This window comes from Schistocerca cancellata, chromosome 2, assembly GCF_023864275.1.
Source record: "Schistocerca cancellata isolate TAMUIC-IGC-003103 chromosome 2, iqSchCanc2.1, whole genome shotgun sequence".
Taxonomy (NCBI): Eukaryota; Metazoa; Arthropoda; class Insecta; order Orthoptera; family Acrididae; genus Schistocerca; species Schistocerca cancellata.
The window spans coordinates 42,053,711-42,069,568 of NC_064627.1; the positions used below are offsets into that span (position 1 = coordinate 42,053,711).

Consider the following 15,858-nt stretch of genomic DNA (forward strand, 5'->3'; position numbering starts at 1 on the left):
TGAATAGAACGTGATGCCAATCCTGACCGGTCCTTTCGGTATGTTATTGGCCCCATCTGTACCTCGCTGCATGGTGTCGTGGTTGCAAGGATGGACCTCACCATGGATGTCGGGAGTGAAGTTGTGCATCATGCAGCCTATTGCGCACAGTTTGAGTCGTAACACGACGCCCTGTGGCTGCACGAAAAACATTATTCAACATGGTGACGTTGCTGTCAGGGTTTCTCCGAGACATAATCCGTAAGTAGCGGTCGTCCAGTGCAGTAGCAGCCCTTGGGCAGCCTGAGCGAGGCATGTCATCAACAGTTCCTGTCTCTCTGTATCTCCTCCATTTCTGAACAACATGGCTTTGGTCCACTCTGAGACCCCTGGACACTTCCCTTGTTGAGAGCCCTTCCTGGCACAAAGTAACAATGCGGATGCGATCAAACCGCGGTATTGACCGTCTACGATTGCCAGGAGGAACGCACGGCGTAAATACAATTTGGAGAGAAAGGTAACGACCTCATCTACGAAAATAGAAGAAAGATGTACCTTTTCTTTCGTCAATGTGTCGGTGACAGAAAGCTTTACAATTTTAGGCCACAAAAAGTTTTACTACTTACTCTCATAAAATATTTGGCAGGAAGCAAACCAAAATTTTACCATCAACTTAAATCTCTTCTTGACACATTTTGGAATTTTTCTGTTCACTAGAATACGTCTTTGTTATTTCATTTAAGTATGGTTCACCAACAGCAAAAATTGTGTCAACGGCTAACGCTTTCCCAGTTTTAATAAATTTGAGCCCCTCCGGTGATTAGTAATTTAAGGTAAGCGTCATGGAAGCTACTGCAGGAGACCAGAGCACTGAAGCTGGAGCCCGCTTGCGTCGTCTGTTCACAGCAGACAAGAGTGTGGTTGTGGCAAATGCTACTGTCAGAATGCCTCTGGTGGTCAAGGGGCTCCAGTTACATTTTAGGGGGTGGACTACTACGGTTGTTAGTTTATAGGTTACAGGCCGGTGCAACCCTGATAGATGTATGAAGTGGACTAAATATCTGTCATCTTATTGAGATGGTTTTCCTAAAGTGAGCATCTTGTCCAGAAGTTCCACTTAAGTGCTGCATATGACGAGAGAAATTTGTTGGTTAGTGCTCAGAGGAATGGGGCAGCTTTTTCACATCAACTCTGGTCATTCCCCGCTGCCACCACAGGCGATATATTTGAGGTATGGCACTTCAAGAATGTGAAACGTGTCAGATATGGCCGAGAAAGTATATGGTGGTGGAAAGAGAGAACATCTACATTTTCATGGCGGTGTGCAAATTGCACTGAGGAACAGCGAAACATTGCCCGAAGTAGCTGACAACGAGAGACATCCACAATCTGATCAAAATTTTCTGGGCACCTGTTAGTGGACATTAATATGAGGCATGTACACACTTCGCCTTTATGACGTTCTGAACTCTGCTGGGGCCATTTTCAATGACAGTCATTCATCGTCAAGATCCGAAACCAGAGTAGAACTTAGACATAGAGGTCTCGAGCGAAGTCGACGTTTAACGCGTCCCAGACGTGTTCCGTTGGGTTTACGTCGGGACTATGACACGATACTCCCTGTCAGGGATGTTAGTATCCACAAGCCGTTACGTCACAGATGCTGCTTTACGGCAGGGTGCAGTGTCATGTTACATTCAACGTCTCCGGACTGTTTCTCTACTGCACGCAGTAAACGATGCTGTAAACTGTGCTGATGTCCTTCCGTGTTAAGGGTTTTTTTAAGCACACTCACCACGAAAAACATCCCGTCTACAGTAATACCACTTCCTCCGTACTTCATTGTTGGCACTACACATGATGGTGGGTAACGTTCTCCAGGCTTTCGCCAAAGCTACGACAGTTCCCTCGAACTGCCACAGAGTATACCGTGAGTTTCTACTCCAGATCACTGGTTTACAGTCATCCACTGTCCAGTAGTGTCTCTCTTCACACTACATCAATCGTCGCTCAGCAAACTCTACAGAAACGTGTGGCTCCTGAGGAACTGCTTGACGATTGTGTCCCATTATTTGTAACTCCCTACGTGCAGCAGTCGTGTTGGCTGAACCACTGGCACCACTTCGGAGCTCTCGAATGATGTCTTCCGCTACTTTCATGCGATTTTTACGGCCACTCTCTGCAGTACTGGACAGTCCCTGTCAGTCAGTAGATAAAGCCTCCCTGGACTGGTTTAGCTGATCCTTCGCGTTTCCACTTCACACATACACACCACCAGTCGACTTGGGGAACTTTAGAAGGCTTTAAATGCTCCTGACGGATCTGTTACTCAGATGACATCCAATGTCTAGTCCAAGTTCGTTGTCACTTATCTCTCCCGATTGACACATTCTGTTTCTCTACTGACAGCTTCACACATCCTTTCGTACTAGCGGATCCGCTTCTCTTGACTGGCGTGTCTGGATATTTTTGATCAGATAGTGTATATGTGTTTTCGTGTCGACCTAGTAATGACGGTTTCATTCTACAAAATACTAATGTTAGACCACAGAAGAGCAGTCTTTTTCAAGAATAGATCATTCATCGTATAAAGAAACCAGCTTGAGCTCAACGAGAAAAATCGAGAAATTAGATCTAATACAGACGTTTACAACTATCATTCTTTCCGCCCGACGTTCGCGAATGCAACTGGAAGGGGATCCGATAGTGATACCAGAAGTAATCTCCAGCACACCCCCTCGGGTAGCTTGCGGAGGATTGACGTAGATGTTGATAACGCAAGTCCACAAGGTTAGTCTAGAGTCAGGTGCCGAGTTACTCCTCAGCAGGCACGCTGGTGCTTCTCGGAGACCTTCTCTACAGGAAGTTCACCAAAAAATTGCTGTTACTAGGCGCAGAGATCATGAAGACACTATGTTTAACGGCATTACTCTCTGCACGCAGTTAGCTTTCGCCCCCTCTCTGTATTATCTTTCGCTACTGATTGGTCGCATTCTAGGTCAAATTTAGAGCAGAAACTTCAGTTTTAAACATGATTACGAGTTGAACGCAAATTTCTTGTCTGCGACAACTTTCAGCTAATGCGTACGTAGTATGATGTGTTTCTACTCTTCCGTCACATGCCATCACATTCGGTGCAAACCAATTTATTCCATTTTTTGTGAGGCCTACATTGTGTTTGATGAACCAGTGTTGTATACATAGTTTTATAGAGTAGCGAATGGTATCTCTAAACATGTCAGCTACGGTCGATGAGATATCTTCGGAGGTACTCAAGTCTGTCGAATATGCTAGAATGACGTTATTTCTAAAACTAAGGAACAGGAGTACGGTATAGCATTACCACAGTAGTATTATCACGTTACCAAAGAAGGATCAAGCTGATAATTTTCGAGCGGTCTAAGGCGCTGCAGTCATGGACTGTGCGGCTGGTCCCGGCGGAGGTTCGAGTCCTCCCTCGGGCATGGGTGTGTGTGTTTGTCCTTAGAATAATTTAGGTTAAATAGTGTGTAAGCTTAGGGACTGATGACCTTAGCAGTTAAGTCCCATAAGATTTGACACACATTTGAACATTTTATTCTGATAATTTTGAGAACTCGCGGTGCGTTAACTAATATTGCATTGCTCTCAAACGCTGAAAAATCAGTATGTAGAAGCATAATACCAAACGTAGGTGATTGCGGAAAAATAGATATGAGGTGAAGCAAGTTTGACAACGCATCTCGTCAAATCTCTGTATATCAAATCATACTCAGCACTTACGTTTGTGACGATTGCCAATATGTAGCCGAAATCATTTACAATTGAAAAAAGTGCGATTATGTCTAAAATAAATTTAAAGTAATATTCATTAAATAAATGTTAGTAATGTTTCTACACGGAAAGAGCGTCGTTTTTCTTTTCTTTTCTTTGGCTCTGGCTCTGAGCACTATGGGACTTAACGTCTGTGGTCATCAGTCCCTTAGAACTTAGAACTACTTAAACGTAACTACTAACCTAAGGACATCACACATATCCATGCCCGAGGCAGGATTCGAACCTGCGACCGTAGCGGCCCCGCGGTTCCAGACTGAAGCGCCTAGAATCGCACGGCCACTTTTCTTTTCTTTCGGCGTTAAACGGATACTAAGAGTATTAAGGGCTTGGCTGTAACTTATTCCAGCTGGTGTCGGCATTACATATTGTAGGTGCAATAAAGGAAGTTGAATGTTAGAATGTAAATTAAGGCGCAAATGAGTTTGGGATAAGTCTGTGGCTACCCTACCAATTCCGACTGAAAATAAGTGTTGAAAATGATGGAGAGCTTATTTTGCTCAGTGATTGAGGATAAATGAATACTAATCTGAGAGTATTCAAGAGTATTATGAAGGAGAAAAGCAGAACTGCGAAACATATTGTAGCGAATGTTGAAATATTCCGACTAGTACTCTAACACGGTTTAGAGAGTAATTCTGGGCCGGAGGCAGCTGGCTGGTTGCTTCTGCGACGAAAGCGGCGAACCAATATTTGAACACGATAACGGATACTAGCGCCGCCTCGTAACTACCAACAGCGGACTAAGTGACCAGCGCCCCGTACCTTAAACGGCAGCAACGGGAGAATATTCCACAAGAACCACACACAGTGGGCATCACGCTCTAGCCGAGTGACCAGCCACTTCCAGCGCATCATCATCGAACCTTCCAAAGATCCAGTATAAATACGGCCCTCTTACCCTGCTGAAGAAGAGTACAGTGGCAGCAGTGGGCATACGACGCCGTATCCCTCCGCTACACCCACCGTACGATCCGGACTTGATAATTTTCACTTGCCTTGGCCAACGTAGGGCACTTAGAAGACGTAGAGAATGAAGAATCAATCAGTTATAGATGGGAACTTGTAAATATGAAAGAGTGCGAGGGGTACTTGCATAAAACGCATTCGCTTCTGTACTTAGATAATTCCACCCAGTTTCAATTGAAAGAAAATTGTGATGGTGAGCCACTAAGGGCTGCTCGTTACTTACGCGGTTACAGGTTGCAAACGGCTCGCCATCACAATTTTTTATCTTAAATTTCTTTGTGACTAATGCCCTTTTGGCATATTTATTATTTTATAAATGACATATAAGTACTGCCAGTATTTCACGATGATTCTATACTTATACTCTGTATCATACGCTTTTAGTCATAATTCTGTGACCATGTTATAGACCATTCTTTGATTTAAATGCTGAGGAAGACACTCCTAGCAGTGTTGAAACCCAGTCAATTCGTTAAAAATAGTGACAGAGAGCTGTTTTCTTACTATTGTAACTATTCACGGTCTCTGAACGTGCAGCTATGTACAAAATTTTCCACCCAGTTTCCTGAGTAAGCCTACCTAGTTCCGTGCTCTGCACCATTCAAAGCTTCCTTTTCAGCCGCGTTCGAGGAATCAGCAGGCGGTCTACCGCCAGTTAACCTCATGGTATTCATCGAATGAGGTAAGGTCACTTGTCACGAATAGAGCTGTCCTCCTTACTCCTTCTCAGCACATGATAGTGCGAGGAAATGAAACATGTGTTATCTAGGAAGTACTCTGCGTAAGGTTAGCGCAGCCAAAAAATATGAAACAATGCTTTAGTCAATAGAAGAGTACCATTGGGATCAAACACTGGCCCAAAGTTGGGAAAGGTATTCCTGAAACTGTACAACTAGAGAGCATCATTCAGACGAGGGAAACGTGGAACATGGGGAACATAAAAAAGGAAAAAAAGAAAAAAGAACTGGTAGCATGTAAACTATGATGCAACATCGGGATACTAAAAGTGAAGTGTGCCGAAAACCTAATGGTAAACATAGCAGAAACAGTTAATGTCACAATGGAATGGGAGTTGTAAGGTATATGATCGTATGTGTTGACAAAAAGGAATGTAAAGAGATTAACAAGGTTGCTGGGTACAGTAAGTCTACACAAATAAAAAGATTAGATAAATATGTGAAGAAATGGAGCTCGGAAGCCTGATAGACTCTTTTCCCCAATGCCGAGAGTGAGCCCTGGGGAAGTCAGTAGGATTCTGAATGCTGAAAGTCAGTGCCGTATGGAACTTACCTGGACCCGTGGATGTTGAGACAACATGTAAACTGCTGCCTCTGCTATATCTTCTGGTTCCATGGACGGTATCGTATCGAAAAAGTTTGGAGGCAATATTTTGAAGTTCGTCTTGATGATTTCTGTTTTCACAGCTCCCGGAGAAATTTCCTGTGGTGAGAGAACGTAAGTAACTTGAAAACAAAGAATTAATAAGTGCAGTAAACGTCAGTTAATGTAGCTTTTATCCTCAAATATACATGTATATGGAGCTTGACAAATAGGTACTATCATTAATTTAGAACGCAATATTCGATAAATAACGTGTAATGGCTAAGTACATTTTTCTTACAGTTGAATAGAGGGACTTATGAGTAAAGCATCATGGCGTATTTACTGTGGTACTATGGGACAGCTGAAGGGAAGTCTAGTGAAAACAAGAGCCAGAATACTCCAGACGTTATTGTGGAGATAGTGTTTAGTAGATATGAAGAGGCTACGAAATTAATATGGGCTGTAAGTACAAGGTTTGGACAGAAATATGAAAACACCGCGAGTAATGCATGTTTGAACATAAATTCCGATGCCAGCAGATCCGGCAGGCTGCACTGTTGTATCTGACTACGAACGACACCTGTGCAACGTACTCAATACATTGCAAGTGTCAGTCGCGTTCAGAACAGAGTTCCGTGTAGTTGCGAGCGCAATATGTCGGAGCTAAGAAAAATGGCTCTGAGCACTATGGGACTCAACATCTGAAGTCATCAGTCCCCTAGAACTTAGAACTACTTAAACCTAACTAACCGAAGGACATCACACACATCCATGCCCGAGGCAGTATTCGAACCTGCGACCGTAGCGGTCGCGCGGTTCCAGACTGTAGCGCCTAGAACCGCTCGGCCACTCTGGCCGACGCGGAGCTAAGAGAATTAGAAGGTGGGTAAACTGTTGGTATTCGTGTTGTGTGTGCTTGAGGCACGGAATCGAAGATTTATACTCCATGAAGGGAAAGCGGAAAAACATCATCCGCTGGATCACAGCGCGGACGAATGAGTGTGTTGAGTAATCGTGACAGACGGTCATTGAAGAGGACTGTGACGAGAAAATAAGGGGACGAAGCTGCAAAAGTCACTACAGAACTGAATGAAGGCAGTATCATAAGCAGAGTAATGCGGCACGAGCTGGAATTCCAAAGCAAACTCATCAGTGATGTAAATCCTCTTGACAAGAAAACGCGGTACCGAAGCCATGAAACCTGGACTATGGAGCAATGGAAGAAAGTCATTTGGTCGAATGAGTCTTGTTTCACACTATTCCCAACTTCTGGCCGAGCCTGCGTCACAAGAGGCGGAGGTTCGGTGATGACTTGGGCAGTCGTATCATGGTATTCCATGAGCCTCATGATTAGTCTGCAAGGTCGCATTACTACCAAAGATATATGTGTCCACTTTGATGATCAGCTCCAATCCCTGGTACAACGTGTTCCCCTATGGTGATGATATGTTCCAAGACTACAGACCCCCAGTTCAGACTGCTTTCGTGAGCTAAAATAAAGGAATTTTGGGTTTAGCGTCCCGTCAACATCGAGGTCATTAGAGACGGAGCACAAGCTCGGATTGTGTCAAGCGTGGGGAAGAAAATCAGCCGGTCCCTACAAAGGAACCATCCCGGCATTTGCTTGGAGCGACTTAGGGAAGTCACGGAAAACGTAAATTAGGCTGCCCAGACGCGGGTTTGAACCGTCGTCCTCCCGAAAGCGAATCCAGTCTGCTAACGACTGCGCCACCTCGTTCGGTATTTCAAATGGTTCAAATGGCTCTGAGCACTATGGGACTTAACATCTGTGGTCATCAGTCCCTTAGAACTTAGAACTACTCAAACCTAACTAACCTAAGGACATCACACACATCCATGCCCGGGGCAGGATTCGAACCTGCGACCGTAGCAGTCGCGCGGCTCCGGACTGCGCGCCGTTCGGTATTTGTGGGCTCGAGAATGAACTGTAGCATATCTCCTAGCGATCACATTTACCACACCTAAGCATTACTGAGACTTTGTAGTCTGCTTTGGAGAGAAGGATGCGTGATTGCTGTCCACCCCAATTATCGTTAGCTGATGTTCCGACTATTTTGCAGGAACAGTGGTATAAGATTCTGTAAGTCCATCTTCATAGAGATGTTTGCGGGACCTCGGTTATTCAATATAAAATGTCGAACCAAAACACGTTTCAGGCTTTTAAACTTAAAATTGTTATTTTATTTGAGCAAGCAGTTCCGGCGCTACATTCCACCGTCATCAGGCGTCCTGACCGAGGCAGCAAGTGATGATTTGCTGTGTCAAAAATCTACGGATAGGAGCCCCTATTTTGACTGGTCCAGAGATGAGATTCTTCCTACACGTCGGTCACAGGACCTGAAGATGGCGTGCTGTAGCGCAGAAACTGGTTGCTCAAATAAAATAACAATTGGAAATTTAGACAGCTGAAAGATGTTTTAATTCGCATTTTATAATGGTGTAAGAGTCCCATGAAAACCGTACAAGAGTCGTACGAGACAACTGGAAGCTGTTTTGAATGCCAACCGTTTTCCTACACCGTACTATGAATGGTAATGTGTTATGCTTCTGCTGTTTCCACATTTTTGTCCACCACTTGGAAATGGAACATGGCACCAAACCAGCCATAACACGAACGACAAGACTGCTACACCATGACGCTCATTTTGCCTTCTTATAAGTGTAACAATATTTTCATTACTAAAACAAACTATTTTTGTGTGCAAGTAAAAGTACCGTATAACAATCAGGAAGAATAAAATGAGGGGAAAATTGCGTAGTGGGTCACATTTACATGCTTGCATTAAAAGTCTGTATTACTGTATCTTTACACTGTAGGAACATTTTTTCCACAGTATGCTCCACGAAGTTCAGTTCATTTTTAGATCGCTTTAAACTGTCAGTCACCATATAACTTCAGTATCACGTAGCCTTGTAGTACACGCTGCAGACAGCAGTCACACTTCACATTGTCTACATAAGACGTCTCTGCTTAAAGAACTGCCATTGTGATTCTATGTTTCACCTGGTCCGTCAGATTACGTTGTTAGTCATAGAGGCGACTACAATTTCAGTTGTTCACTGATCTTCTTACATGTAGCTTATAATAATTACTTCATGAAAAAGTTAATGGTGTTTGTATCAGTGCTCCAGTTTGCGCGGCCCCTCCTGCCGGAGGTTCGAGTCCTCTCTCGGGCATGGGTGTGTGTGTGTGTGTGTGTGTTGTTCCTAGCATAAGTTAGTTTAAGTTAGTTTACGTAGTGTCTAAATCTATGGACCGATGACCGCAGCAGTTTGGTCCCTTAGGACTTCCCACACATTTGAACATTTTATAACGTATAATTCCAACACATTATTACTCAGCTATGTATCAAGCCTCACTGATTAACTATGGTGAATAACGACAATTTTTCCCTTGGTATCACATTGTTACAAAAGCCTTTTACACGCTTCTATTATCTGCAGGTATTTACCCAACAGTTTTACAATCCAGAAAGATTCATTTGGTCAGAGTATAATTGATTCTTGATCATCTCCAAAAACCGCGCATTATTGATTCTTGCATGAAACAGCTCACTAATACTCGTATCTAGCATTTTCACAGACTTGTATGTTAATGGGGTAAAGATGCAATGATGTGCAATAATGTATGTGCAGTTTTGATTTCAGCTGAGAATGGAAGTGATTATAAGCGAGTGTATCAGATAATATGTGGCAAGGACATGATCGTTGTGGCTAAACATAGCTCGCTGGTGTGATACACACGAAGAAATGAACTCGTGATTTCCGACATATACTGCAGGTTAATGTGATTGTGTATGGATAAGAAGTTTGAGAGAGACCAAAGTAACGGTTTCATGTGGCGCAAAATTTGTATTCTGCAAATGCGAGCATAAACGGACGTCAACAGTGCTTGCTTCCAACCAGCTGTTTTCCAGTGGACGCAGGCACAAAAGAACTGCAAACATCAAACTAATAATACTCATGTAACGAGGAATGTAACGGATGTACTCGAATATTTACCATATGGGTATACTACACTGTTGCTGTCACCATCTAACAGCAGACAATTTTAGGAGACATCACTGAACGCGTTCGAAAAAGTGAACTTAATGATCTTTGAACTAGTATAAAGCTCTCCCGAAGCAAAATCTTGGCCAGATCATTTTATCATTTGTTCTTCTATCTCGAAGGATTTATATATGTTGAGCTCGTTTCTTTAGAGTGAACAAGACTTTCTACAGTGTCACACGGAGACAGATTATTTCTGCCACTCGTATGATTCAATCTACTTTGTAGTGAATCCAGCGTGAACACCTAGCCTAGTTTTTGTAAACAACGACGAAATTTAATGAATTAATTGCCTATGGTGTTACAGCGACTTGATTTTATAGACGGTATCTCCCATCGCGAAAACTACCCAATTTCTTTGCACATCATTAAGACGTCAAAATGCAGCTGTTTAATTAATGCTCCACTTCGTTAGAGACCCTGTGGCTTGAGGGAAATGACGAACTTACTTTAGTGGCGAACTTATTGGTGTGCTGGAACAGTAGTATCGGCTTTTGTTCTCCAAACAAAATGAATAACAGTGTTCTCCAGAGTTAGGCAGCCAAGGAAGGCTAAGGAACGACGTAATATACTATATATCGACCTCCCGTTTTCGCTACGTTATAGAGAACCATGTGGCGAACTTTGTATGTTTATAGCTGACGAATTATGACTGACTTTGATTTTTTTAAAATGGAACTATATACTTTTTCTGTAATAGTGGAAGGAAACATCGAAGAGGTCTACAAGGGCTTAACATGTGTTAAAATTAATGATACAGTCCCTTAAACATCTGTCCCAGTCTACCAAATGTAAGCAAACGCGTAACGCAGGTATGGTTTGTGTGCTTATTATTCTGACTGTCACATCAGGAACTCAGAATGTTGAGCTAGAGCGGTGATACTGGCTATATTGCGACTCGGGCTTCACACTGCTGTACACTGAAATTCGCATGCACTTACAGCACAACAAACCCATTTTGTACGGAATGTCTTGTCTTCGGAAGTCATCGATGTTTCCTTGTATACCTCTTGTTTTCATGTTCCCACAGATATTTACCCACATCTGTCGCGTCCGTTATGAACTAGACCATTTTGTGTTTACCGACAGACCGATCTGTCGATTTCCAAATATTGTGATAATGGCTGTAATTATTTGTGCTGAGTGGGCGGGAGATATTTCGCGATGTTACAACGTGGATTGCCTTATGTCTAGCGGGATGTCTTCCAATAATTACGGTAGAATATCTGTTAGAAACTGTAGCTATTTAATACACATCAGCAAAACGTGCTATTCTAGAAAAGCCCACACCACAAGTTAACAGTCCAGGGTCGTTGTTTTTTCCGCGTCTCTGAGCCGGCGTGGATTTTCAACTGATCAGTAGTGTATAGAGCTACCATTGAATTACCCATGATTTGTAAACAATGTTTCATCTGTAAACAAAATATTTCATAGAAATACTGCATCGCATAGCAGCTTTTGTACACACCATTACGAGAATTTTATCTAATTTCTTTAAATCGTTGCCACGACGCTGTCGATCCAGCGAAATATGGCAAGAACGAAACGCACTAGAATACAGCGTTTGGAGAACGCTCCTTGGGCTGATCCCAAGTGCACATTTAAAAATGGTTCAAATGGCTCTAAGCTCTATCTGAGGTCATCAGTCCCCTAGACTTAGAACTACTTAAACCTAACTAACCTAAGGACATCACACACATCCATTCCCGAGGCAGGATTCGAACCTGCGACCGCAGCAGCAGCGCGGTTCCGGACGGAAGCGCCTAGAACCGCTCTATCACAGCGGTCGGCTGCACACTTTAGCTGCCTCGTAGCGAGACGTGGACTGTGTGTTACCGCTATAAAATGTCAGCTGCATTTCTCTCGTCAGCTGCTGCTCTTTTTCGGTGGCATATTTTATTCTTCACACTTCCAGTCTCTTGAATTTCTTTTTATAATGTTCACAAAGGCAGTTCGTGAGACATTGCAGCATACAAGCGCACTGCTGTTACCACATTTTGGTGACGCTAATCAGAAACAAAAATAGTTTTGTTGTTTTTTCTTCGACTGTCGTGTGCTTTGTGAAAGTCTGACCAGCTTCATGGCCACTGGAAGCTACACCAGCAGGCGACACTGGTGGGCTTTAAGCGCACAGATATACACGCGCGTCGTACTTGTGTTATGGGTTTGCTTATCTGGCAGAGTGCGGAGGATTTTCGTGGGGCCTCGTCTATTGACGCTGCCACAGGGTGGTTTGAGGTGCTGTTATCTTGCTACTATTTGGCCGAGTGCCCGTTTATCAGAACCATATCCAGAGATATTTGACAAACTTACAGTATGGGGCTTCCCTTATAATCCGTATGTACGAGGGCAGTTCAATAAGTAGTGCAACACATTTTTTTCTGAAACAGGGGTTGTTTTATTCAGCATTGAAATACACCAGGTTATTCCCCAATCTTTTAGCTACACAACACTATTTTTCAACGTAATCTCCATTCAATGCTACGGCCTTACGCCACCTTGAAATGAGGGCCTGTATGCCTGCACGGTACCATTCCACTGGTCGATGTCGGAGCCAACGTCGTACTGCATCAATAACTTCTTCATCATCCGCGTAGTGCCTCCCACGGATTGCGTCCTTCATTGGGCCAAACATATGGAAATCCGACGGTGCGAGATCGGGACTGTAGGGTGCATGAGGAAGAACAGTCCACTGAAGTTTTGTGAGCTCCTCTCGGGTGCGAAGACTTGCGTGAGGTCTTGCGTTGTCATGAAGAAGGAGAAGTTCGTTCAGATTTTTGTGCCTACGAACACGCTGAAGTCGTTTCTTCAATTTCTGAAGAGTAGCACAATACACTTCAGAGTTGATCGTTTGACCATGGGGAAGGACATCGAACAGAATAACCCCTTCAGCGTCCCAGAAGACTGTAACCATGACTTTACCGGCTGAGGGTACGGCTTTAAACTTTTTCTTGGTAGGGGAGTGGGTGTGGCGCCACTCCATTGATTGCCGTTTTGTTTCAGGTTCGAAGTGATGAACCCATGTTTCATCGCCTGTAACAATCTTTGACAAGAAATTGTCACCCTCAGCCACATGACGAGCAAGCAATTCCGCACAGATGGTTCTCCTTTGCTCTTTATGGTGTTCGGTTAGACAACGAGGGACCCAGCGGGAACAAACCTTTGAATATCCCAACTGGTGAACAATTGTGACAGCACTACCAACAGAGATGTCAAATTGAGCACTGAGTTGTTTGATGGTGATCCGTCGATCATCTCGAACGAGTATGTTCGCACGCTCCGCCATTGCAGGAGTCACAGCTGTGCACGGCCGGCCCGCACGCGGGAGATCAGACAGTCTTGCTTGACCTGGCGGCGATGATGACACACGCTTTGCCCAACGACTCACCGTGCTTTTGTCCACTGCCAGATCACCGTAGACATTCTGCAAGCGCCTATGAATATCTGAGATGCCCTGATTTTCCGCCAAAAGAAACTCGATCACTGCCCGTTGTTTGCAACGCACATCCGTTACAGACGCCATTTTAACAGCTCCGTACAGCGCTGCCACCTGTCGGAAGTCAATAAAACTATACGAGACGAAGCGGGAATGTTTGAAAATATTCCACAAGAAATTTCCGGGTTTTTCAACCAAAATTGGCCGAGAAAAAAAATGTGTTGCATTACTTATTGAACTGCCCTCGTATAAAAGTATTAACTAAATTAACCTCCTACAACAAGTAAATAAAAATTCTGTATCAGCTGGCTTCAGACACTAGGAGGGGGGAGGGGGAAGTCTTCACACACTACTAAAAATGTAAACATAGAAACGACTAACCAAACGCTTGGAGCATGGGACGCCGTCAGTGGCAAGCTACACCTCGTGTATGTCGGTTTGGAGACGCGGTGAAAGCCGCGCAACAGCAAAATGGGCCGCAAAGGGAAGGAAAGGCAAATAGTTATCTCCCAACATGGAAAGGGAAAATCATTCTCAGAAATAGCGTTATTGTAAGAAGACGAGCAACTGTGCACTCCATATAATATCGTGATTTAGAGAAAAAAAATGTGTGACAGAAGAGGTCGACCACAGATACTAACGGAAAGAAAACGAAATATATTAAAAAGTTTGGTCAAAAAAAGATCCTAAATCGACATCTTCTGTGTTACCTACGCTTTTTAATGATAAGTTCGGGGAGGTAATCACGCCAAGAGCTGTTCTCCATATTTTAGGTAATGCAGGTTATGGAGCTAGGGTACCTAGATGAAAACCATACATCAGCTTGAAGAGCAAGAAATTGAGCCTTGAATTTGCTCGAGAGCATATAAGCGAGTAAACAAAAGTACTGTTCACAGATGAAAGTAAATTTAACACATTTATAAATGATGGCAGGCGTTTGTTGCGGAGACGGCCAAATACTGAGCCGGATCTGACCCACGTTTAGACCACAGTGAAGCACGGTGGCGGAAGAATTGGGTTATGGGGATGTATGGCTACATCTGCTATTGAACTACTTGTTTTTGTTGAAAGTAACATGAATAGGTTTCAGTATATAAATATCGTAGAGGAAAATCTGCATTAATATGTTAATAGCTTCGGTTTAAGCACAGATTACCACTTTCAACAACACAACCACGCTACTCATACAACGAAATTGTTCGTTTGTGCTTATTGTACTAAACTCCCTATATTCTCAAGTTTTCAGCTCAGAGCGCAGACCTTAATGTAACTGAACATCTTTGGAGTACGCTCGAAAGAAAACATGAAATTCGAAGTAAGACAGCTATGAAACAATATCTAAAACAAGAATGGCAACATAATACTTCAGAGACTACCAAAAAACTGGCTCGTTTCGTGCCAAAGAGGTAGACGAAGTGATACGTGGAAGAGGAGTGTCTACAAAGCTCTAACATTGCCACTATATTTTTTTTCACTGTAATGATCTTTGAATGTATGAATAGTTCTTTCCCACTGTGTGAAGCCAGCTGGTACAGAATTATCTACAACATCTAGATGGATACTCTGCAAATCATGTTTAAGTGCCTAGCAGAGGGTTCATCGAGCCACCTTCACAATTCTCTATTATTCCAATCTCGTATAGCGCACAGAAAAAACGAACACCTATATCTTTCCGTACGAGTTCTGATTTCCCTTATTTTATCGTGGTAATGGTTTCTCCCTATGTAGGTCGGTGTCAACAAAATGTTTTCGCATTCGGAGAACAAAGTTGGTGATAGGAATTTCTTGAGAAGATTCCGTCGCAGCGAAAAATGCGTTTCTTTTAATGATCTCCAGCCCAAATCCTGTATCATTTCAGTGACACTCTCTCTCTTATTTCGCGATAATACAAAACATGCTGCCCTACTTTCAGCTTTTTCGATGTTCTCCGTCAGTCCCATCTGGTAAGGATCCCACACCGCGCAGAAGTATTCTAAAGGAGGACGGACAAGCGTAGTGTAGGCAGTCTCCTTAGTAGGTCTGTTACATTTTCTAAGTGTCCTGCCAATAAAACGCAGTCTTTGGTTAGCCTTTCCCACAACATTTTCTGTGTGTTCTTTCCAATTTAAGTTGTTCGTAATTGTAATTCCCAGGTATTCAGTTGAATTTAGAGCCTTTATATTTGACTGATTTCTCGTGTAACCGAAGTTTAACGAATTATTTTTAGCACTCATAAGGATGACGTCATACTTTTCGTTGTTTAGGGTCAACAGCCAATTTTCGCACCA

The 15,858-nt window shown here is 43.3% G+C and overlaps 1 protein-coding gene across 5 annotated transcripts in view; it reads right to left on the reverse strand.

Moving 5' to 3' along the window:
• LOC126143726 (dehydrogenase/reductase SDR family member 11-like) overlaps positions 1-15,858 on the reverse strand; it is a 151,742-nt gene that overhangs the window by 98,027 nt on the left and 37,857 nt on the right. For 2 of the 5 annotated variants that reach the window (XM_049915446.1, XM_049915447.1), the window contains exon 5: positions 6,052-6,201. The exons of the other annotated variants lie outside the window; for them this stretch is intronic. In XM_049915446.1, coding sequence (XP_049771403.1) covers positions 6,052-6,201 — 150 coding nt within the window. The remainder of the gene's footprint in view (positions 1-6,051; positions 6,202-15,858) is intronic. 5 annotated transcript variants of the gene reach the window in all.